General features: G+C 42.2%; 1 protein-coding gene across 1 annotated transcript; it reads right to left on the bottom strand.

Moving 5' to 3' along the window:
• Nucleotides 1-9,271: 9,271 nt before the first annotated feature.
• On the bottom strand, nucleotides 9,272-22,239 carry ift43 (intraflagellar transport 43 homolog (Chlamydomonas)). The gene is made up of 9 exons (XM_075447758.1): nucleotides 22,139-22,239; nucleotides 20,678-20,779; nucleotides 18,170-18,240; nucleotides 16,103-16,138; nucleotides 15,375-15,421; nucleotides 10,981-11,053; nucleotides 10,157-10,232; nucleotides 9,971-10,033; nucleotides 9,272-9,722 (listed from the first exon to the last, which is right to left on the bottom strand). The coding sequence occupies exons 1-9, from the start codon at nucleotides 22,193-22,195 to the stop codon at nucleotides 9,609-9,611; spliced, it is 639 nt and encodes a 212-aa protein (XP_075303873.1). The 5' UTR covers nucleotides 22,196-22,239; the 3' UTR covers nucleotides 9,272-9,608.
• Between the last annotated feature and the right edge of the window lie 465 nt (nucleotides 22,240-22,704).

The following is a 22,704-nucleotide window of genomic DNA, read 5'->3' as shown; positions in this document are numbered from 1 at the left end:
GGACTGACGTGTGCCTAGGTGAGAGTCGCTGGTTAGGAGGCCCCAACTTGAACATGACTGAGGCATCTGGCTCTGTAGCACCTTTGCAACAGCGGGTCATCCACATCTTATTCATCCCATCGAGTCTGTTGTCCTAGACAGGATATAGCATGAAAACATAATCTCACACCACAATTTCATTCCTTCAGCGGCATTAGATTAGATTGAAACTTCCCTGCACACTTTCCTGGGGCTGTCAAATGAGCTGTCAGTCATGTGTCAGAGCCGGCCCCGACTCATCCGCTGTAATACATCACACAGCCTTTTATATGGATCAGTATGAGAGGGACTCTCTACACAGACGCCAGCAGCTCCTCAGCTGAGACACAGTGGGTGATTGATAACATCTCCCCAGCTCTTCACACTCATGCCCATTTGTATAGTTGGTTGGAGAAGAGCCCCTGTTGTACACTGACATGTACAGTGCCCATCATCGCCTCACAGAAAACCTTCGAAACACAAGTTGCTTTGATACATGCCAAGAATGGACAGCATCCCATCGATAAAGTACATTTTTACAGACAGCAACAAACACATCACTTGTGCCGGATATTTGTATTCTTTTAACAATGAAAGCAGGAGCTAAATAATCCGTTTAACCCTTATATTATCACAGCTGATAAATGTTAATTGCTTATTAGTATGTCAGTGCAGTTTATTGCTTCAGATATAATCTGCTGATGAGTCCAGTCGGAGATCACTGAGGGGAATCCTGAGCCCGTTTTTGTATTGGCGTACCAGCCGAGCTAATGGGCACTTGGCACATAGACAGCTATCCATCCCAATCTCAGCTTCACTAATCCAATTGAGGCAACCTGCTTGGCATGAGAGAGACTCATCTGTCTTTACTGTTCATTAATAAGGCTCCTCGACGAGTCCATTCACATTCCTTGGGATGGGCTCACAATCAAACCCGAACACTAAAATGGAGCTTGGGATCAGCAAGGAGGGGTCGAATTTACAGTATGATCACCTCAGATGTATAAACATTACTGTCTGCATGAGAAGCATGAGAAAACATAAACCATGATAAGCAACATAATTTTGCTGAATCCCATTTTTTGTTTTGTTTTTACATTTATGAGCTTGCCTCATCCTGTTCCAAGTAAAAAGCCTTATTTTTAGATTATTTCTTTTTTATTTCCTGCTGCAGAGTTTTATGTAGAGCATTGGGTTGATAATAATGTTTCTAATCTTGTTACATTGCACACAGAATTGTCTCCCATGTTAATGATGGACCAGCCTCCTCCCTGCTCCACTGAGATGCTTACTTTCAATTTGTGTACTGTCATCTCCCCGCCATGCAGCTGAAATTGATGCCCCCTCTTCCTTTTAATTAAATCAAAAAACAGTCGGGAATCCATGCAGGTGGGGGAACCTGCGCCAATGTACAGCCGTCACCAAGACCCAGCTGACTCCAGGACGAGTTGCTCTGCTCTCAGTTGTATGTGTCCAGTAAAACTGATGTTGGATTTAAAACACAGCTAAATAAATAGTGTCATTTACAGTATGTCAAACAAACCATTTTCATTGTAAAGAACAAATTTATCTTTAACCCAGTGTTTTTGTCAAAAGAGCTTATTTTATTATGGGTTCCACTTAAATCTAACAGTTTTATTGATTTTAGTCAGAAAGCCAGTGGAAATTTTTTCCTTGATAAATAAATAAATAACAATCCGAGGAATCTCTCTCAGGTAGGTTTTGCCCTCAGGTGCAGTAGAAGCCAAAGAAATGAGAGCGTAAAAATTCCCACACATTAGAAGGCGGATAATTGGATTTCCTGTGTCCTGTATGGTGGGCGGTGTGGTTCCTGCAGCTGTGACATTATCAAGGTAACATAACCTGAAGGCTGCGGTGTAGCAGCACAGGCCCCGCAAGGCCTGTCCTGCAGTTCCACATCACTACCTGCTTGGCTATTCATCCTGTGGACCCTGCAAATGAAATTATGGGAGGAAGAGCAAAGGACATTCTTTGGGAATTAATCCCATTTATGCCTAAACCCACTTCAGATTTTTATAGTGAGGCCCTCTTTAGACGTAAGGCGCATTTACAATTAGACAAGGCCTTGGGAGGACTGAAAAATACAGTATGTTTGTTTTTTTGGTGGGTAATTTGGGGATAAAGATGGGACATAAGAAAAGTAAGAAAAAAATGTTCAAAGAAAGACTGAAACGTGACTTTAGCAGATGAATATGCCATTAAATTTAACATTTTAGCATAGTAAACACATATGTGTTAATGTATTAATTATTATTAAAAATGGAAATACCCTCTTTAACTGATTTCCAATGAGAACCTGAAATAAAGACTTGATCTGGATACAGCTATGGCATCTAATTTACATTTAAACGTTTTTACCAATTATCAAACATTTAAGATAACAAAATAAAAAAAGACACGTTCTTGTTTCCAGTACTACTCATGAACAATCCACCCAGAGTTTGCATTCTGTGTTGTGACAGAAAAACACGGGATTTTAAATTAGCTCAATATGAATTTATATAGCTATACATTTAAAAGGAATAAGGTATTGAAGTTATTGAATATGATATTCGAACTCCTAAATCTAAAAACTACAAAGCTAACTTTATCTAAAATAAGACTGTTGAGAAGGACAACAGCCGGGATATCACAAGGAATTTTAAGAAATATTATAACAAGTTTTGGAAAATAAGCCACATTTTAGAGCTAACATTTTCGGTAGTGTTTGAAGCATAAAATGTAAAACGAAAATGCTGTAAAAATAAGTTGTCAGATATCTTTTAATACACGTTATATTTCTGTCTTACCTCTGAAAATGATGCACGCATGAGATTTTTGTTTCTGCTTGTATTAAGGACGCAGCCTAAAGAAGCACCTGGCATCAATTAGCTGTCCGTGAGCTCTCGCGATGCAGTACAGATAAACACTGCCCCCTAGTGACGACAAGAGAATACAACAGTTCAAACCTACCAACCCCAGAATGTTTGACACTACCAAGACAATTATTTACTTCTACTGTCATTTAAAAAAAGACCAAATAAGAAGAATCAGATTCATTGAAAAATATAATTACTTAATAATAAATAGGTTCAATGCACAAAATAATTCACAAATTATTTCTATGATGATCCATCGTTTTCACAATGTTTAATAAACAATTTTCCATACAGTGTCATACAATTGTAAAGATGTTTTCATGACAAGTATTCTCTGCCTTATTGAAATATATCATCTTTATACAAACTGTCCTGTAGAATATTTTTGCTCAGAGCTGGCTTTTCCTTCGTACATAAGTTAAGATGCATACAGCACATATGTCATATACTTAACACTAAAAAGCCGGCCACACACACACACACATCATCTAAGTATTAGCACAAGGGTTGGGCTGATTACAGCTCCTTCACAGTCCTCATCAAGACCAGCGCAGACCACAGTCAGAGATTAACGGTCCAAATTACACACACATACACACCAGGCATACCATAATCTGCCCTATCCACGGGACTCGCACTGTACTTTAAAAAAAAAAAACACACAAGCATGCCAGAAAACCCCCAGACAAACACACACGTACACATGGAAACGGTGACAGCCTCCTCAGGCAACCTCAGAGCTCAGGCAGGTCCCTGCCATTATCCCGTCCTCTACCCTAAACACGCAGTTTTAATTTCAAAGCTCTGATTAGCTGATGATTGCATGACAGCCGCCGACCAGGTTCCCTTTTCGCCCGGCTCCCAGACTGCAACTCAATCATGCCCAATTAGTGGGTCCCCAAACACTCTCTCTTATTAGAGGACTCATAATCGACTCATTGTGTCCTGATTTGGCAAATAAATCACTCTGGAGGCTGCTGACTCCCCCACCTCCACCACCCCTCTTTCTCACTCTCCCCCCACTTCTCTCACTCTGTCTTTCACTGCCCACTTCCCTTCTTTTCCTCGTCCAGGGGTTCAGTGACAACGTTTTTCAGGCGTGCTTTTCATTGGAGCTGACAGTTTGAGCAACGCCGGACTCCTTTTTTTTTTATTTCCCCTGAAGAATGAAGAATAATTTAACAGCTAAGGCAAGGCAGGCAGCCTGCGAGTGTCCTTGTCCTACAAGGTTAAGAATCCATTCCATCTGAGCAAGAAAGGAGTGAATTAAAATAAATGATGGCCAGATATTTATTGCGAGTTTGTAGATGAAGCCAAGTCACTCCGGTGGACCAGTGGGGCCTGGGCTGCCAGTGGCTCAGTGTAGCTGGTTGACCTCCCTACCTCTCCCTGCCTAACTGAGGAATAACACTCAATGTCACATTACTCCTATCCTGCATTTGAAATATTTACTTATTTTCCCATTTATAATTATATCTATAAAAGCATGTGGTGGGGACATCTGGGCAAATAGGATTGCAGGACATACATGAAATTATCTGGTTGGGGGTACGCTAAAATATAATAGTTTAATTGAACAAGGGGAATTCTTGAGAAAATTGAGCTTGGGAGACATGGTGAAGGAGATTCTGATGAGATGGGACAGGAAACATGGAGACACAAATGTCCTTCAGTCTGGAGACACTAAACTCAAGGCCGCTCCGATGAACACCACATCTATCATGAGGATAAAGGAAAACCAATGAGGTGTTTACTGTCATGTTGCATTTTTGATCTCTTTATGGAGATCTCTGCTATTAGTGAAGTAAAATTGTTCTTGGGGCACAGAACTGGAAAATTCATTCAACATTAATAGGCTTGCTGTATTTAAAAGAAGGCGGGAAGAGCTCTCAGAATTGCTACATGCGCTTCCTCAGGACACAGATCCAACATGAAACCTTTACAGGCTCAGCTGGATCCAGGAGGCTTTAGAAGCACCGGGAGGCCTGTGATGTTGCATGCAAGCAAGCATTGGACTTGAGTCAGAATTCAAGGGTAGCTACATAGCAGTGTCCCACTATGATATGAGCACCATTCCCAAAGCTCAAATAACCATGGATCTCATAAGTAACCTCAGCAGGCTGCTTTCCCTTACCCAAATCAGCCAAGCCTTTTCACCTAAACTGTCTCCCCTTCCTCTAATCTACCGAGGGATAAGTGTTTGGTGTGTGCGTGCTGAGTGGTCATTAGTCTCTGTTTACAGGGGAAAAAGCCCGGCCAGCTGGCAAGTGATGTGTGATGTGCAACGCTGTGGTCTACCACTGTGAGACCCCTGTGGCAGAGTCGTAGAGGCCCAGCAACCCCCTTCCCCAGGCGGGCCACAGAGACCGCAGCGAGCCCTCAGCAGATGGAGCCTCCAGCACCTCTCGTCTCTTTTCCACGAGCTAAGAGGAGGTGGAGCAAACGCTGGAGGTGGGACTGGCCCTGGCTCCCTTCACAGATGCCAGGAGAAGGCTGAGACCCTGACGAGACCCTGCTGGGAGGGTGCTGGGCCAGAACAGGTGCAATCTCAGCCCCTCTATCCCCTCTGTCAGCACCTCAGTGGTGGAGCCTGTGCTCTCTTCCTGTCCTCGTTCCTTCTCATTCACACACTCAAGAGGTGTTGTGGGACTTGATCCAGCCCCTCCCACCACCCTGCAACAAATCCAGACACCAGAAAAATTACATCCAGACACAGTTCAACAATAAGAGGACTAATAATTGTCGCTCCTCCTGCTTTTTGTCTTCCCTTTCAAAGGAACACAATTACATAGTACTGAGTTCATGACAAAGTTGACCCGCTGAGGGCAAACTACAGAGTTGTGTTGACTCAGGCATTTTCCTGTACTGGCCATGATAAGCTCCTCAGCTGACCTCACCACTGCCAGGTGACCAACACAACCAATCTCCCATCAGCCACAGCCAACAGCTATAAGACAAAGAGGTTCAGCTGTGTACCTGGCTGTAGCCGGCATCGTGTGTGATGGAAAGAGTTTATGACTTGGGTTGGGAGAGGAAGGTGGGGTGGCACGGCCCAGCAGGCCACCTTGACCTGTCCCTGCTCAGAGGACCTTGGAGAACCTTTTCTCCCAGCCCCCCACAGCGACCTGGCCACTCCAACCGCCACTGAGTTATTATTATAATTTCCCGGGGAGGCATTGCAGGGCCTCCAGACTGAGAGGCATCTGTGTTTTACAGAATGTTTTGTGTTTTATTGCCTTTAAGTCACTCATAGGCCAGCGAAGAGGGCCTACAATGATAAGAAAACCAGTCATGTGAAAAATGAAGGACCTTGCCTACAAGACGGAGAGGTGAAGAAGGGAAATAATAAAATACATGACAAATGTGGAGTGTGACTGTATTTCATGTTCAAACCCCTCTTGCCCCCCATCACACAGCTGCACTAAAAACATCCATAGGAAAAGCTGGAGGTAATTAATTAATTCAGCCAATCTCAATGTTACTAAAAGAACAGAAGCTTTTTTATATATATTTTCCGTCTCACAGTTTCTATTCTCAGTTCCTCTCCCAGGTCCTTTGACAACATGATGGCCGTAAGATGCCCTGGGGCATTCCAAGCTGCCACCATCCCAGCCATTTAATGTCCGAGCCCACCTGGGGTAAACAAAAAAAAGGACTTAGAGCAATAGAATATCACGTAAAGAAGAGAGGAGAAAAAAATTACTTTTCAGTCCATCAAACTTTAGGTCTTTAAAAAATATCCCTTTTTTTCTCTTTTGTGGAGTTAATACCCTCTTCTCTCCCACAAACCCCCTGAGGGCTTTTAATGGTGCAGTTTAACTAATGAAAAATAAAACATCTGTTTAATCTAGCTATTTCAAAGCCAAATCCCCTTTTGATCAAAAAATGATATTGATCTGACTGCCTTAGTTGTGTGCCGAGGATTTCTCCTTTAAACTTGAAATATCATGGAGTCTTTGTTGCAAATCAATACCGTGGCTGCTTTTTGAGGTTCTTTTCAAAGAGTTCCATTTGAATATGGTGGCGTTTGCATGTATTATGTCCAGCATCTGAACTTAAATTGACCTTGCAAATATTTATATTGTAACCTAATGAGTAAAACGGGATTTCATCTGGACTTAAAAGGGGATGTGTCTATGAGTTTTTGCCTTTTCAAACAGCTAATCATCCTCTCATGGCTGGTTAACGGCAACCGACTGATTCAGTGCTGGCCAGGTCCCTGACAGGGAACCTGTCACAGGCACGTGGCCCCTGGTGAAATGAACTGGGCCTAATATTCCTTGAGCTTTAGCGTGTCTGTCCTCACCCCTCACTCTGTGTCTGAGGGGCCCGGGCATCAGGCCCCAGCTATCTCTACATCTCCCCATTTTCTTTAATTACACCTCGGCATATTGCTTTTGGAACATATGAAGGGGAGATATTGAGAACAGATAAGATGTATAAACTTCTGTCAACACCACAGCATATTAGGTAGAGCTGGAAGCATATTTTCTCTAGTCTATGCTTCCAATTAGTCCCCAATATCAAAATACATTAAGACAAGCCTGTCAACAGAGAGCAGGAAAAAGCATTTCTTAAATGGGGCCTTCATTTGATTTTCTTTTTTTATTAAAATTGCATTACTTCCCCGAGATTGTTTTCTTTGCCATAAAATGCAAAGTCACGTCGACCAAAAGATCCAATAAAAACACAGATAAACTGCTCATTTAAGACCGTGCTCAGCTGGTCTATACTGGCAACAATGTTTTATACTAAGATTCCACAAACTACAACTTCATTAACAACCAGTGTAGATTGGCATGAGAATACTTCTTTAACTCCATAAACTGTTTATGGAAGAGAAGTTTTTGCAGCAGTAACAGCTCACTTATTTTAATAGAAAAAGACACAGAAAAACAAATTACGCCCTAAACAAATGTGAGGTCTGTATAATTGAATCTGATATACAGAGTCAACACAGCCTCAGATTCAGCTCATCTCCCCGTGACACTGAAAGCTACTGCCACAACCACAAAGCCCTCTCAGAACACAATCGTCTTCCTCACTAGAAATGATGTCGATGTTATAGCCGTTTTGATAAGACTGAATTCACTACACCCAGCAAGAGGTCATGCGCTGCCTCGCTGCAGCGTCAGGAAGTACTGTAGACACTGAGAGACATGGTGAGAATAAAGGAGGGAGAGAAGAGCAGCATGATGAGGCGGTGAGAGGTCACTTTGAGAATCTGGATGCAAGCACATGGCAAACAGCGTCTCTGGATCTCTTTCTCTAATCCCCTCTCTGATCCACCGACGCATGGGCCAATCATTTGAGGCCGACCGCAACCCATGATCACTGGGCCCTAATCTGAGTCCTCGGCCCTTCCACAGTCCACCTCAGACAGCACCGGCTGGCTGCCAGCGGAGGAGTGGCAGGCTTAGCTTTCTCTAGAGAGACAGCTAGAGGTTGTCTCTACATGGATGGGCACTTCACAGCTCAGCGGGGGCAGGAGGAAGGGGCAACATAGCAGCTGCTCAGGGCATATGGGCAGAATTCATTAAGTCTGGCTAAACAAGCCAATAGAGGAGGCGGCAAAAAGTGGGGGAAAAAAAGTGTGCATTTGTATGTCTGATAGGGGGTTCACTCACTGAATTTGAGTGCCGAGCGCAAATATTGTGCCACACAAATATTCTGAGCACAAATTTCCCACATGATAGCTTCATCTTGAGGTATTATACTTGATGAGGTTGATTCAGGGCCGACCAAATGAAAAAATCTGGATCTATTTGTGATGGGCAGTGATTGAGCTGTTAGATGCTTGCATTCTGTGCCCTTGAGGACTTTGCGGTGCATCTCCAAATGTCATGAGACTGATGTCTGCCTCAGAAATAAACCTAATCACTATCTGTAAATGTTACAGCTGTTTCCCTAATAGAGCTGGCCTGACTTTGGAGGCCTGCATTTATATTCACACACATGAACCAAAGACAAAACTGAATGCTGATACATGAGCACCACATGTTGAAACCTTGACATGCAATGTAATTCTTATGTTACACCATAAATGACTGATGTGTATGAGAGCAAATGTCATCAGAGAGAAGAAAACTAAAACTAAACAGATTTACTTTTCATGTCCTGCACACTCTTCCTCCCGCGTTTTCACATTCTTGTGAAGAATTTGCTCAACACTTTAAAGAACACACACCTTATAGTAGCAGCTGTCTTGTTCATGACTTACATCCGTTCCTCTTAATTCATTAAAAAGGTATAATGTATGCTAATCCCCCAGGTGTCAATGGGAACTCTGCTCAATGCATTTGAGATAATAGTGAAGAAAGGGTTGCTCCTATCGAAGAGCTGCAAGATAAAGTCAATGGCACAGTCAATAACAATAAGGTTGTAGGCTTTAATGAGGAATGTTAATTTGAACACAATCAACTGGATTTCAGCTTAGCTGATTATCAACCTTGGACTTGTATGTGGGTGCTGATAATGCTGCCAGTACAGAGAGGACATTTTTATCTGAAACTGCATTTTTCAGGTAAATGCCTTTTGGCTGTAAAAGTTCAAACTAACAAACCGAAACACACAAGATATTCCCACAAAGTAAACAAAAATGGGGTTAGACAAAACGGCACTTTTTTCTACACAGACCACTTTGTTTGAAAGAAAATTCTGTATATACATTTATACATTTTTAATAACAAACTGCAATCAAAGTTAAAATAACTAAAGACACTGTCCCTTCTGCCCCAGCTCCTCATTCTCTCCTTGATCCCATTCCATCAGCAGCTCTGAGGACACCTCTGTAAACAGATGATCCCAGTCCCAGCTCACATCATCCTGCAGAACAAAAAGAGGGACGGAAGAATTTCAGAAGCAGATGGAGAAATGCAGGGAAAGAGAGCGAGAGGACCAGAAGGAGCAAAGAGAGGAAAATGGGGGAAGGAGAGCAGAGGGTGTTAATGTACACATCATAAATCTTGATTACCTGGGAGACAAGAGTAGCAACCTCCCCGTGGTGCTCTAGGAACAGCTGGACAGGCCTTCATTGGGAGCTCACAAGCTATATTTACTAAAAACTCACTCACCTCCTTCACCTCCTGCTCTGGTGCTAAAACCTTGGTGAGGAGCTTCAAGTCAATCTCTCCGTCCTGAAGAAATTCAGAGAAATTCACTTGGCTAGTAAAAACTGACTTAAAGTTGGTTGTAAAACTAAGTTGACCACATTAAAGAGAAGATATATAGATGTATGAAAATAAATGCCCTTGACTTACTAAGGTTTGGAATGCCGAATAATGCTTCAGATCATTGTCCAGATCTCTGTAGGTCATTACCCGGTTCACCTGGATGCTAAGAGAGAGACAAGGTGACAAAACGGCTGAGGAAAACAGCCCTCTGATAAACTATGACTGGCATAAAAATTGTACTTCACTTAAAAGAACACGAGAGAGGAATCATGCTTCTACATTACATGTGAAGCATATCTGAGAAGAAGCTTTGGATAAGTTTGAAGTTTGCGCACGATCAAGCTCCAAGACTTCAAGCAAAGACCATGGAGAACATGAGATGGTTGCCAAGTGTTAAATGCTTCAAATTGAAACCCAGCTGCTTATCTGTGGGTTGGAAATAAGTGGGGGGGCTCTCAAAGTGGCCGGGGCCTAGCAGTGCATGCCAGTCCTACTTACTGCACATTACACGCTACATTGCCCCTGCAATGAGTTCAATGTGGATATTATCTCGCACAGAGAGCAAGCTCCAGCCTAATAACCTCCACCACTGTCATAGCCCTGCTACATAGACGACACATGTCGGCGTGTCTCTCACTGCCCTGTAAATCAAAGAGTCCGGTTAATAAGGACCCTGGTAACAGAGTTGCATAAATCACATCAAACTGTTATTTCTCCATTTCAGACACATAAAGCAAGGGACCCCGCAACGGCAAGAGCGAAGGACCGGTAACATCCCAGTCACCAGAGCAGACCGCTGATCCTGTGTCTTGTGCATGGTCAATGCTTAACTGCTCCTCACCTGTTTCGGGTGACACGTGTGTATCAAACTCGGGTTATAATAACTATTGTAACTTTAAAGAGCTCACTACCTTGGTGGAATGGCAACTTGCATTGTGAGATCTTCTTCCTGCACTTCTTCCAGGTCTGGGATTACTGGAATATCTATAAACAAAAAAACAGAGAACATCTGATGACATTTGAAGGGGTGTAAAGTATTAAGAAAACAAAAATGACAAGTCTGTCATCTGCCGACCAATACAAGAATCCTGATTAAAATACAGTAAATCCCCCGTGTGTGGCTGCTGGGTGTGTGTTTGTGAGACTACGTGTGATCATATCTGCATGGCACTTCCTTACATCCCTCTTAAGAACTGCCCTGTCACAATAGCCATGCGGCCATGAATATTCAGGAGGCAAGGCAGCAGCTCATCCTGCTGTGAGGGGGGCGCTGGCCAGGGGCTCCCCAGAAAGCACCCCCTGCTACCTTAGCATTTGGGCCCTGTCAGCGCCACCCACCCCCAGGACCTGCGGTGGCCGGTAGGCCGACCTCCATGTCCACTCTGCCACTCCAACTGGGGCGGCATCCAGCCATGTGCAAGAGTATTTGCTTGCGGGCCCATCTGTGTGGGGTCGGAAGTCACAGTGCGGCCTGGCAGGGGCTGCGGTACCAGGAGCCGCCAGCCCGCTGCTAAAACAGTGGGAACCCACTTTAATTGGCAAAACGCAACAGGATAAAGGATGGCTCCGCTCCCACAAAGGACAGGGCAAACTTTCACAGCATTTTTCAGATTGACATGTGAAGGCACTGGAATAAGAGCGGGATAATAAGGGATGCAGCTGGACTGGTCTAAATTCAGCTAAGTAGTTATTAATAAATAGGCAGACTGACATATGTAACTTGACTTTTTAGAGATTTAACAAAAGTGCATGCTGATTTAAATTTTCAAAAAGTATTACAGAGATGAATAAGATTGAACAACATGCACATTTTGTACAGCAAAGACAGTTAAATGAATGTTACAGGCTTTGGAGAAGCCCTTGTTTAGGGTGTGAGGGTCTCTCCTGAAGAATGTTGTCTGGTGAGGACGCCGACTACACATCCGTATTAGCTCTACAGTGTGAACGGAAACAGAAACAGAAACTGAAGACAGGATGCAAGAGAGAGAAGAATCGACAAAGAGAAAAAGAGAGTGCTGGACTGCATGAAGAGGTTTGTCAGTAATCTCTAACCACAGTACTGCACCCTGAGGGGAAAGTCAATAGAGGAGCTAAATGGAGGTGAGGAGATGGAAGTCTGAATCTGATGTGGGGAAATATCTTGGCATCTATGTCACCATTCCATCAAAATAACCCCCGAAAATAAACTCAGTTTGAAAAAATATCGATCTTTGGTGCAACGCAGAGGAAATATTTTGATTCCAGATGGATGAGGAATTCTGACAACAACTAGGTCAAAACATAACCCAGCAAGTTTTTCTGAAAACCAAAGCCCCGCCTTCTGCTGATAACTTATTTCTTTCTCTTTTTTAATTAAACCAAATTAAAAATGCCACACTCGTTTAGCCGCTGACAAGATTCATCTGTGTTTCTGATATCCAAATAAATGCGGGCGCAGGTATTTCATATTCATGAGGCCCCGGTGACACTTTGTCCTCTCATTTACAAAGCACAGCGTTCAGCAGATTTTGTCCCCCCTGGACTCCCAATCAAATTTAATGGTCTTAGTGCAATGACATCAAAAAGCTTTGCCGTCCAGCTCTGCAAACAGCTTCCTGGGTTGTCTATCTGTGCACACACTCCCTTTTTCACTTCAACCGTTAATGTACTATTAACACACTGCATGAGAGTTCAATGTGAAGCACGGAGGCATATGCTGTCTATATGCAAAGTCTATTATTAAGTGAAAAAGGGAACAAGAGTTTCAAATGGGATTCAAATTCAACCTATTACAGGAGGTCAAGCAGGCCATAAAAGCAGCTGCAAACAAGCTAGTGTTTTCTGCCAACTCAAAGGGCAACTCCATCAGGAGGAGCTGTCTCTCCTCAGCGAGGCACACATTACCCACACAGACTTCCTGCGCTCAGCTGGACATGTATCAAGGTGGCTTTTGTCTGGCAGCGAGCAGGCCACGCGTATCCTTATTACACAGCCACGTCCGGCTTTCTCGCTGAAGCATGTAAATATCAAAAGGGGATAATTTGCTGTGAATGTAGACATACTCCCGGCGGGTACATGCCACTCAGCGACTTTGGAGAACAGGACGTCTCTCCACATCACTTGGGCTCCTATAATCTACGCAGGGGTCCAGTCAAATGATTACCTAGGCACAGATCCCTTTGAAAAGGCTCGTAGGACAATATTCAACACATCACAGTGTAAGAGTGAGGTATGAAAAAGATTAGTGTGTTTGTGATATTGGTGCTATTTTAAGTGGCCAGCAGGAAGCTGTGGGAGCTTTCAACAGGGAGCTGGGAGCAGGGGACTGGGCAAGCCTTCTCCCTGTGCTTGTAGCCAGTGGACATAAGGGATAAGGGGTAGGGAACATAATCAAGATTGCAGAGGCTATCTCACTAACCCTCAGCACTGTAATTTCCAATGCCCCTGCCTCCAGCTCTGTATTAAGAGGTCTCCCTTCACAGAGTAATAGTCTTTCCGGCGGCACTAACTGCAAGAGAGCCAAACCTCTGTACTCTTTATTCTACTGGCCATTTTAGCCATTGTGTTGACAATATGTGTGTGAGAGTGGGTTTTGAAAATAATACAGAAACACAGAGTTAAAAAAAAAAAAACATCTACTGGACCTTAAACCCTGCAGCTTATATTCACCAGTTAATTTATATTTTTCTGACTGTAATATCCCATCTTTCATTGGACACCCGCAAATAAAATACCAGGTTAGAGTACAAAATAGCAGCAAAATACATAAGTGTTAGGCCAGGGAGAAAGTTGAAATAGTTTACAGTCTTTCCATATAATGATAACCTGGGAAAAAAATGACATAGTTCATTCAAATTTGATGTTTTGGGATAAATATGAGTTTAATTTGTTTGCAGCTTTGCTATGAGTTGTATAAAGGATTCATTTTCTTCTTCTCACTTTTTTCATTATGTATTTACAGCGTAATCTTCCATTTACAGAAATGATGATAGAGAATATCAATAGTTGCAATGTGCAGGTTCTAAAAAAAAGGCTGAGTTCATTTGTTCAATGTTTGCATCTAAACACTGAGGTCGAAACCTTCTTCTGCTCAGGAACTGGGCGGTTCATGCATACTGGTCTACACTGTGGCTATCTGACCCTGTGATATGAACTACAAAACAGAACAACGAAAACTGGACACCTTACTGAAATTCCACACCTTAGTCCGAACATTATTTGTGGTGTGCATGGTTGAGCCCAAAGGTCACTCAGTCAAAGCAGCAGCCTTACCCCTATATCTGTATTCAATATCACCTGCCTGACAGTCTGTGTGTCCACGTACGTGTGTGTGTGTGTGTGTGTGTGTGTGTGTGTGTGTGTGTGTGTGTGTTTGTAACGAACTGTCACTCTGGATGGCGGATGGCCTCTATCCAGCCACAAAACTCTTAGTCAGACCCATATTCAATGTTACTGTGATAATTTGAATTATTGGCATCCTGAAATTTAAAGCACAAAGTTTTTTGATTATCTTCAAATATGAATGCAAATTAACCAAATACGCCAGATCTTTCAGATTGTGAAATAAAACCCACAAACAAAAGATTTACCTGCAGAACCTTTAGAAACAATGATGACTTTTATATGTTTCCAGCCATCTGGAAGCTTCTTCTTGAAAGTATCTGTTGGTCATTTTTGTGACACTGATGTGTTCAAGTTCTTTAAAGTTTGCTGGAGTGCTTTTTGCTGTAAAAGTTTTCCTTCAGTGGGATTAAGGTTAAGACTAATTTCTGGCCCAGTCAAACAGTCCATCCTCTTCTTTATAACCATTTTAATTATTTTGCTGTGTTAGATTTATGATTGAGTTCCTGTAGAAGACTTTCAACTCAACCCAAATATTCTGATACTGTATTTCAACATTGTTGGCTCTTAAATGCTTTGTTAAGTTTGTGATTCCACCATTCCTTTAATAAAAATGAATGCTTACGGTACCAGAAGCATTAAAGCTGCAGAACAAGACCTCCACCAGGTTTCCATCCATCTTTCATTCATGTGTGAAACATCTTGATAACTCTCCGTATCAAATGAACATATTCACTCACCATGTTCATCAAAGGGCCGTGCTTAGACATGCCCACATGCTCAGTGGTCAAAAGCAGTCTCCCGACACCTGAATCCAAGCAGGGACCAGGGAGAAATATGGTTTGAGCATCACTGAAAAGCGATGGTCTGATTGCCTGCTTATCTGCTCTACTTTCAGAGGATAAATGTGCAGGAGAGGCACTGGAGGGCTCCGCTTTGCCGGTGAGGAGAAACAAAGACTAGGGGACAGCAAGGGTGCTCTCACCTCCTTCATCATCGGATCCCTGGGGAGTTTGCGGTCGCAGGCGACGGCTGTAGAAGCAGGAAGTGTGAGAGTATGAATTATTTAATGCTTTCAAAACTAGGCCTGGTGTTGAGGTGATCATAGGGAGTGAGTGAGTTGGCTGCTAGACTTTACTTTGATGATGTGCCTGCTTTTGTTCCCTCTCATGTTAGATAGTTTACATCATTTTTCTACAGTCTGAGTCTGACTCCTTCTGAAGCTTCTGCTATGGGAAGTTGCTGAGCTGTCAGTCTGACCAGCATGCCAGCCTTAGACAAGATCACCTCTACAAACTCTTCAAAAACAAACCCAGCTGGAGCCACGGTTTGAATAAATATTATGAGGACAATTATGACAGAAGCACAACATAAGGGATTTTTCTGCTCTCTGTCTCGCTGCAGCCATTCAGGCACCAAGCTCCAGCTGTGATGATGAGTAAAACATGCACGACTCTACCTGCCTCTCCTCATGTCTATTCTAGGCACAGAATGATGCGAGAGGGAGGGTGAGAAACTAAAATTACAGGGAAACAACAATAAAACTTTTTGTAATCACATTAAGTGATTGTTCCCAGAAGACGAGGATTCGAGCTGCGACAATCTGAAAGTGCAGCACCGTTTGCAGCATGCTGAGAATAGATTTCTTTTTTGTTTTTACCTAAACAATATACAATATCATGTAAAATGGAAGAGATGTCTGAGGCAACTTACTCTTCCAGGTCCTCGGCTGCTGGTCTTCTTGCGGATCTGTAAATCAGCAGAAAGAACAACTTTTACACAAATCAAACATCTTTATAAGAGACTATTCCTTTTTTGCCCCCTTTCAACACAACAGTAATCAGCAAACTCCCACACAGAAACATCTTTTTCATACATCGACTGAGAGGAATTCCACTAAATCAGGCATTTATGATAATAGTGTCTTTTTTGTCTCATCCTCGTGTCCTGCTGAATTATTCAGCCATTTTCAGACTTCCTTGTGTACACGCAGTTCGGCTGATGAGAACATGCCAGACCCAGAAACACAGTTTGGCACTTCTTTTGAGACAGATGGCAAACGCCATCATTTAATAAAACCATATACTCACTTCTTTTAGTAGTTTTGATAAATAGACAGAAATGTGTTTTAATATAGCAAATTTCAATCTTCTTTGATTAACCAAAATAATTCTGCCAGTTCTCTTGTTGAGTAGTGCCCCCTACTGGTCTTTTCCCACAATTTTATTCTGATTCTTTGACTCCACCTTAACTTAAAAGCACAGACGGCAAGCAATAACTAAAACACAAAGATATTAATTGCTTACTACAAGTGTTGAAAATGAATCAAATCTTATATGACACAGAGGCACCTGCATTATAGCTTTAATCCATACCTTTTCGCCAATAAAAGGGTCTTCTGTTTGATTCCAGGAAGATTTTGAGGGATGTTTTTTTCCTTATTTTATAACCTTTGAAGCGAATCTTTCCTCTTTGACCTGTATAACACTATTGCAACTTTTAAATTCAGGTAAATTATTAAAAAAGAAAACGATTAAATGTGAGCCATCTCGTTCTCAGATGATAATATTCATCTGTGCTTTGTCCATATTTTGCAGGTGGATTGATGCCAGACCAACATCCATGACTGGGCTCGTCCAACCAGGCAAAGATGAGCTGAAGGAGCCTACCTGCCTGCCCTTGGACTGTGTCCTGCTTGGAGGGGGGGCGGGGGGGCGACACTTAAGACACATTACAGGCCCCTTGATTAAGACTCATGTAAGGCAAAGCGATAGACATGGTAAAACTGTCTGGAAAAAGTTGTTAGGGATAAAATATATTGTGACAACCTGGTTTCAAAGGTTCATCAATAAACTGACAGATCATTTAGTGTCAATTAGAAGTGATAGATCGACAAATCCTGGGATTTCTGCGCTGGGATTAGTGGGAGGAGGGCGGTGGTGATTGAGCATGAGGGGTGACATTGAAAGGAAAAGTCCTTGCCGGTTCCAGGGGGGACCATTACTTACTTTGTTTCAGAGAGGATCAATGCACGTGCAAACCCCTTTTACACCTCCTGTATTTCAATCACTCTGAGACTGGGAATCAAGCAGGGTTACGCAAAAGCGGAGATGCAACACGCTGACCTTCTGTGTGAAAGGAAAGATCTATTGAGTTTGCTGTTTTCCCTGCCTGCACTAACGGTGCAGTAAACTACGTAAATAAGCACAGCTGACTCCGCCTGTTCACTTAAATGCATCCTCTGTGCTCTCATCTCCTCTGAGACGGAGGAATGGGGAACAGTGGCAGGAGGAAGAACAAACTGCTCTATGGTATATTAAAATGTCTCATGTTCAGTCAGTCATGTACAGTATTAAGTGTTACATTTGTTAGTTGCAGATCAAAGCTTCTGGCAAACACCTTCCATCTGTTCCAAATATTTTATGAATTCTCCATGTTGTGCTCCCTGTGTAAAGAGCAGACTGCGGCGGTATGGGGTGATTAAGGGGCTTGAACCCCTGTGATAAAGTGGCTGGCTGACTAACAGTGCCCTCCTGTGGCTGATGCATTAACCATGTCAATTACCGCCATGCTCACAGATGAAGACGAATGGAGAGTTGCCTGCTCAGACAGGCTCCCTCTAACCTTGTTGATTCACAGCCTGAGTGCCAAATATGCACTGATAAATAAGCTCATTCAACAGCATGAGAGTTCATTAATAACACATAACACAAGCTCGCAGTCCCAGCTTTCATTGTTGCCACAGGAGATGGGAGGGGGGGGTAAGGTGACGATACGTACTTGGCAGAACCAGACCCAGAGCTTTCCTCTGCCCAGCCACCCTGCCGCCGGGCCGGTTTAGGAGGGGGGCCCTGGGGGGAGAAAGCACTTTAATAAAAAACATGTCTTCTCACTAACATAGATGACAGATAAATCCTATTTGGAAAGCATATTGACCACTACTAAGCTTTGATCCTCGAAAATAAAGCACAAAAATAGCATGGCTGAGCTTTAAACATCATCATAATCATTGGGCATTTGTGTCAAATCAATGCATGTTTAAAACAGAGTTGATTTGACCATATTTTGTGCTTTATACGAGTAGAAAAGTATCCAAAAGAGACACAAAAGAAATATGTATTAGTAGAAGAGCCTCTTATCTACAGATGGGGAAAAAAAATCCCAACAGAAGGCAAGGAAATAAGCTTAATAGCCTGCTAAAAGTATGTCGACCATTTAAACTAAGGTTATCTTCCCATCTTGTTCTCTGATACAAGTTTTAAGCTAGAAAAAAAGCTCCCGCACGGCAAACAACATTCCAAGTGTATGCGGCGAGGAGTCATCGACATGCATTTACAGGTTAAAGTACTGCCTGTTTGTTGCAGTAGAACATATGGAGCAGAGTGTGGGAACTAAGTCTGACCTAAAATAGATCGGGGGGGGGGGGGGGGGGGGGGGGGGGGGGGGGGGGTGTAAAAAAAAAAAAAAACACTCACTCTATTTCTTTGATTCTCAAAATAGTAAACCAAGTGTATATCTAGATCCCGACAACGGGACCCTGAGACCAGCACTTGTATGAATGAATTCCTCTGAACGCATAAGGTTGGGCACCAGACAAATGAATGAGAAAAAAAAAGTCACAACACTTCTCATTACTAAATTGGGTCTGCAAAGGACAAAGTGTTCGTGACAAATTTCTTCCATTTATGATGAAAGAGGAAATAATCTTTCATGGCTGGTTCCTTTATCGAAGCCATTTATAAATTTGAATATCACCATTAAGCAGGACAGAGGGAGGAGGGAGCCCACTCTGCTCTATTGTATATTACCATTAATCGAGAGAGCTGAGGCTGAACGAGCTCCCTCAACTTTGTGTAATTAGTAACTGTCTCTTTATTAAGAACAGAAATTATTACAAAGACAACCGAGGCTTTCTAAGCAAGATTACAGAATTAATTTAAGAAATATGAAGACTGTCTGTTTTTTGTTATTTGGTGTTCCGGACAATGAATCATTTTCATGAGAGACTAGATAACAATGTCAAGTGTCCTTGCAATGAAATAAATTCATCCTCTGGCATTTATTTCACTTAACAAAAATGGAGAGGACCATAAGTGTCCTGAGAAACACAACAAACTCTGCCGGGGATTTTTTTATGACCAAATATGAACCTCACAGATGTAGTAAAATAGTTAGGGCTGTTAAGGCAATTAGCTTAGCCTTTGTGGTTTCTAATTTAAGACTCTCTGATAGTCTCTAGGGCAAGAAACTCGTGGTGGCCAATCCTTATGAGCCCATAAAAGCAACTAAGTCTAAGGATGTCAAGAATGTGACCAATCAGTTGGGTACATAAGGCAGGAGAAGACGGGGTTGATAAACAAAGACTGCAAAGAAAAGATTAAAAAAAAAAAAAAAAAAAAAAACACCCAATTGCACGACACACAAAAATGTATTGCATGTTCACAGCAGGTCAGAGAGGGCGCGAGAAAATACTGGTTCATACATTAGGGAAGTTGGCCTAATTTGGGAAGACCCTAAAGCAAGAGCATTGCTGGAATATTTTACTTTGGGAATGTTGGCTGGCGTACAGTTTGGCAGAGCAGGAGACGTGACCGATTCCATACACGCCAACAATAGCAAAGTGATGTTATTTGTTGTATTTCCACTGTTGCGTTTTATTCGACTTCTCTCATATATTTTCATCCTAAAGGCTAAATTTACCATCACTACACTGAATAGTTATCCATGTATGATACTGATGGTAGAGTCACAGGGACTGAATGAGATAATTTACAACTACAAACTTGAACAGAGTTGTAGAGTTTGTAAAGTAATGCTTAGAATGCTTAAAGCAAACACATGAGATCCAACACTCAGACACTCACATAGAGAGAGCATCAATGAAAAATCAGCTGTTTTGTACATTAAAGAATGCTGACAAAATGCCTATTCAAGTAGAAAAAATGGCAACTCACCAACCTGCATAAATAAGCATGCTATCAAATCTCTTCATTCCAAGTATATCAACTGTGTGTGCTGTGATATAAGAGGTGGTGAATCTCTTGGACTGAAACTAACCGGCTAAAGTGAAGCAAACTAGTTCGACAACTCAAGATATCTACAGCAACAGTACAATGCTGAAACTGTATTTGAAGCATAAGGAGCAGAAGCCATGCATAGTGACGCTACCCACCTCATCCTCATTCTGTAATTCATGTATGAGACAAACCAAAAAGCATTTTTATGACATTTATTACAAAGTAGAATAATAACAAGAAGTTGATTGTCTGTCAGCGTGAGGTTACACACCTCTCCCAATGAAGCGGAGGTGGAAGACTTCCTTGTGGGGCGAGAATCTTCGAACGATGATTGGTCTGCTGGAAGGCGAGCTCTTCGCCCAGACTTGGCAATCTGAGAAATGTGGGTGATTTTGGGGGGGAATCCATTTAGAAATCCTTTTAATGGTTTAATGTTTTTTTGTTTTAAATGTTTCTACTGACACACAAATGCATATATAAAACACAGCGGGTCCACTCGCATAAAGCATTTGCAAACACATTTGAAAAAACGTTTGAAAAAAGTTGGTGTTGGAAAGTTGGAAATGTCTGTCCACAAAGAATGAGGCAGAGAACCATTTAATATGTCAGATCCAGAGACATGAATGACTTATCTGACCACAAACTAACTTAAGATGGGCTTAAATCAATGTGGAAAACCGGTTTGGAGGGACCATCAACAGTTCAAAAGCCAGTATGTTAGTATGAATAGCATATTTTTCACCCAAACATTTGGTACATTGTGAAACAAACAATATGACAAGAGAGGTCCCGAACAGTTCGACAGATGAAATCCTGTATTAAGCAATAAAACTACAACAACCAGTCTCCTCGGTTCCCGAACACTTAAACAATGCGGTTTGTTCAACACAGCCAGGCTGTAAACAATTCATATCACCAGCTCTGTGAGTGTAAGTTTTCCTGGCAAAGTGGTGCATTCAGTTTGGCTCAGTGAGTTTGCATACTATAACAAGTTGTTGATTTAACACTAAGTTCCACTTTAAAGGGTTTACTTTGGTTCTGGCTAAACATCTATGGTTGCTCAACTTTTTTCTAAATTAAATGTTGATTAGATGCATTTGAATTAACTGTGTATTTTTGGTTCAATTGGATGATTTCATCAGCATTGCCAAAATACATACATACTTACTTTTAAGGTGATGGTTTAATATGAAAACTGAGGGTTTTTTTTAATATAAATCATAAGAAGGTAGATTAAAAACTTTTGTGTGACTTTTGTGTAAATTATACGACTATTATACTACTATAAATAGGGCCATAGGTCCTGTTTACAGCTGGAATACGTGGAGCATAAATTACCATGTGGACGTATTCTGCTTGGACACCCTCCTGTCCGACGAAAGGGTGAGAAAAATTAGGCGTGCACCACCAACACACAAGCTGTGCATTAAGGGGAATGGGGCTAGCTTAGCTAACCGTTCAGCTAATGTCATTGGACACTCAGAGACACCGCAGTCCGCTGTTCTTGCCTAAATGTGACAAACAATAATGTGTTCTTGCCGGTGGCTGGTCGATTAAACAGCTATCTAAATTCCTGAATGGCTAAATTTGCGATTTAGGCTAACTTACAATGTCGATGGCTAACACTAGCCTCGCTGGCTCGCTACAATGTGACCTCAACTCATCTTACAGCAATGGAAACTAACATTGTTTCTACTCCTGTTTCCTTACTGCAATTCAACAAGTCACTTACGTTTTTTGCCACTCCATTGTCTTCGAGCTGAAAGTTATCGTCCATATCTCTCCTCATGGCTACAGCTCGGCCAGCTTCTTCCGGAATCACAAGCGTTACATAGCAACCCTCTCTATGGTTACGCCAATCAGCAGGAGAGAATCTGTCTCACTCAGAACAACTGAAATGAGAAAGTTCTCCACTTTATCCGCTAGATGTCAGTGTCGCACATGTATTTATACACAGTGGAGCCGTTGAACGGTAGCAGAATACGGCGGATCAGAGCAGCTGGCTGAGTCCCCCTGTGCACTGTTAAAACACCGATTGTTAACTTTGGCCCTCTATCTATTTATCTGTATTTTAAGTTTTAATCAGTGAATAGTGTCACTCATATTGTCCAAAAACTTTAACATTACAATCATGTACTCAGTGAAATCCCCCCTTTCAAACTAATGTCCCTTAAATGATTGAATGCAGAAACATGGCTTCATTCGATCGTATTCATAAAATACACATACACAGAGATATTTGTCCTCTCCCTCTGTCGAGAGGCCAGAAAACAACATATTCCCTTGACAAATCTATGC

Source organism: Odontesthes bonariensis, chromosome 17 (genome assembly GCF_027942865.1).
Source record: "Odontesthes bonariensis isolate fOdoBon6 chromosome 17, fOdoBon6.hap1, whole genome shotgun sequence".
Lineage (NCBI taxonomy): Eukaryota > Metazoa > Chordata > Actinopteri > Atheriniformes > Atherinopsidae > Odontesthes > Odontesthes bonariensis.
Note: the sequence above shows the minus strand (reverse complement) of the source record. Positions and strands in the feature narration are given on the sequence as shown.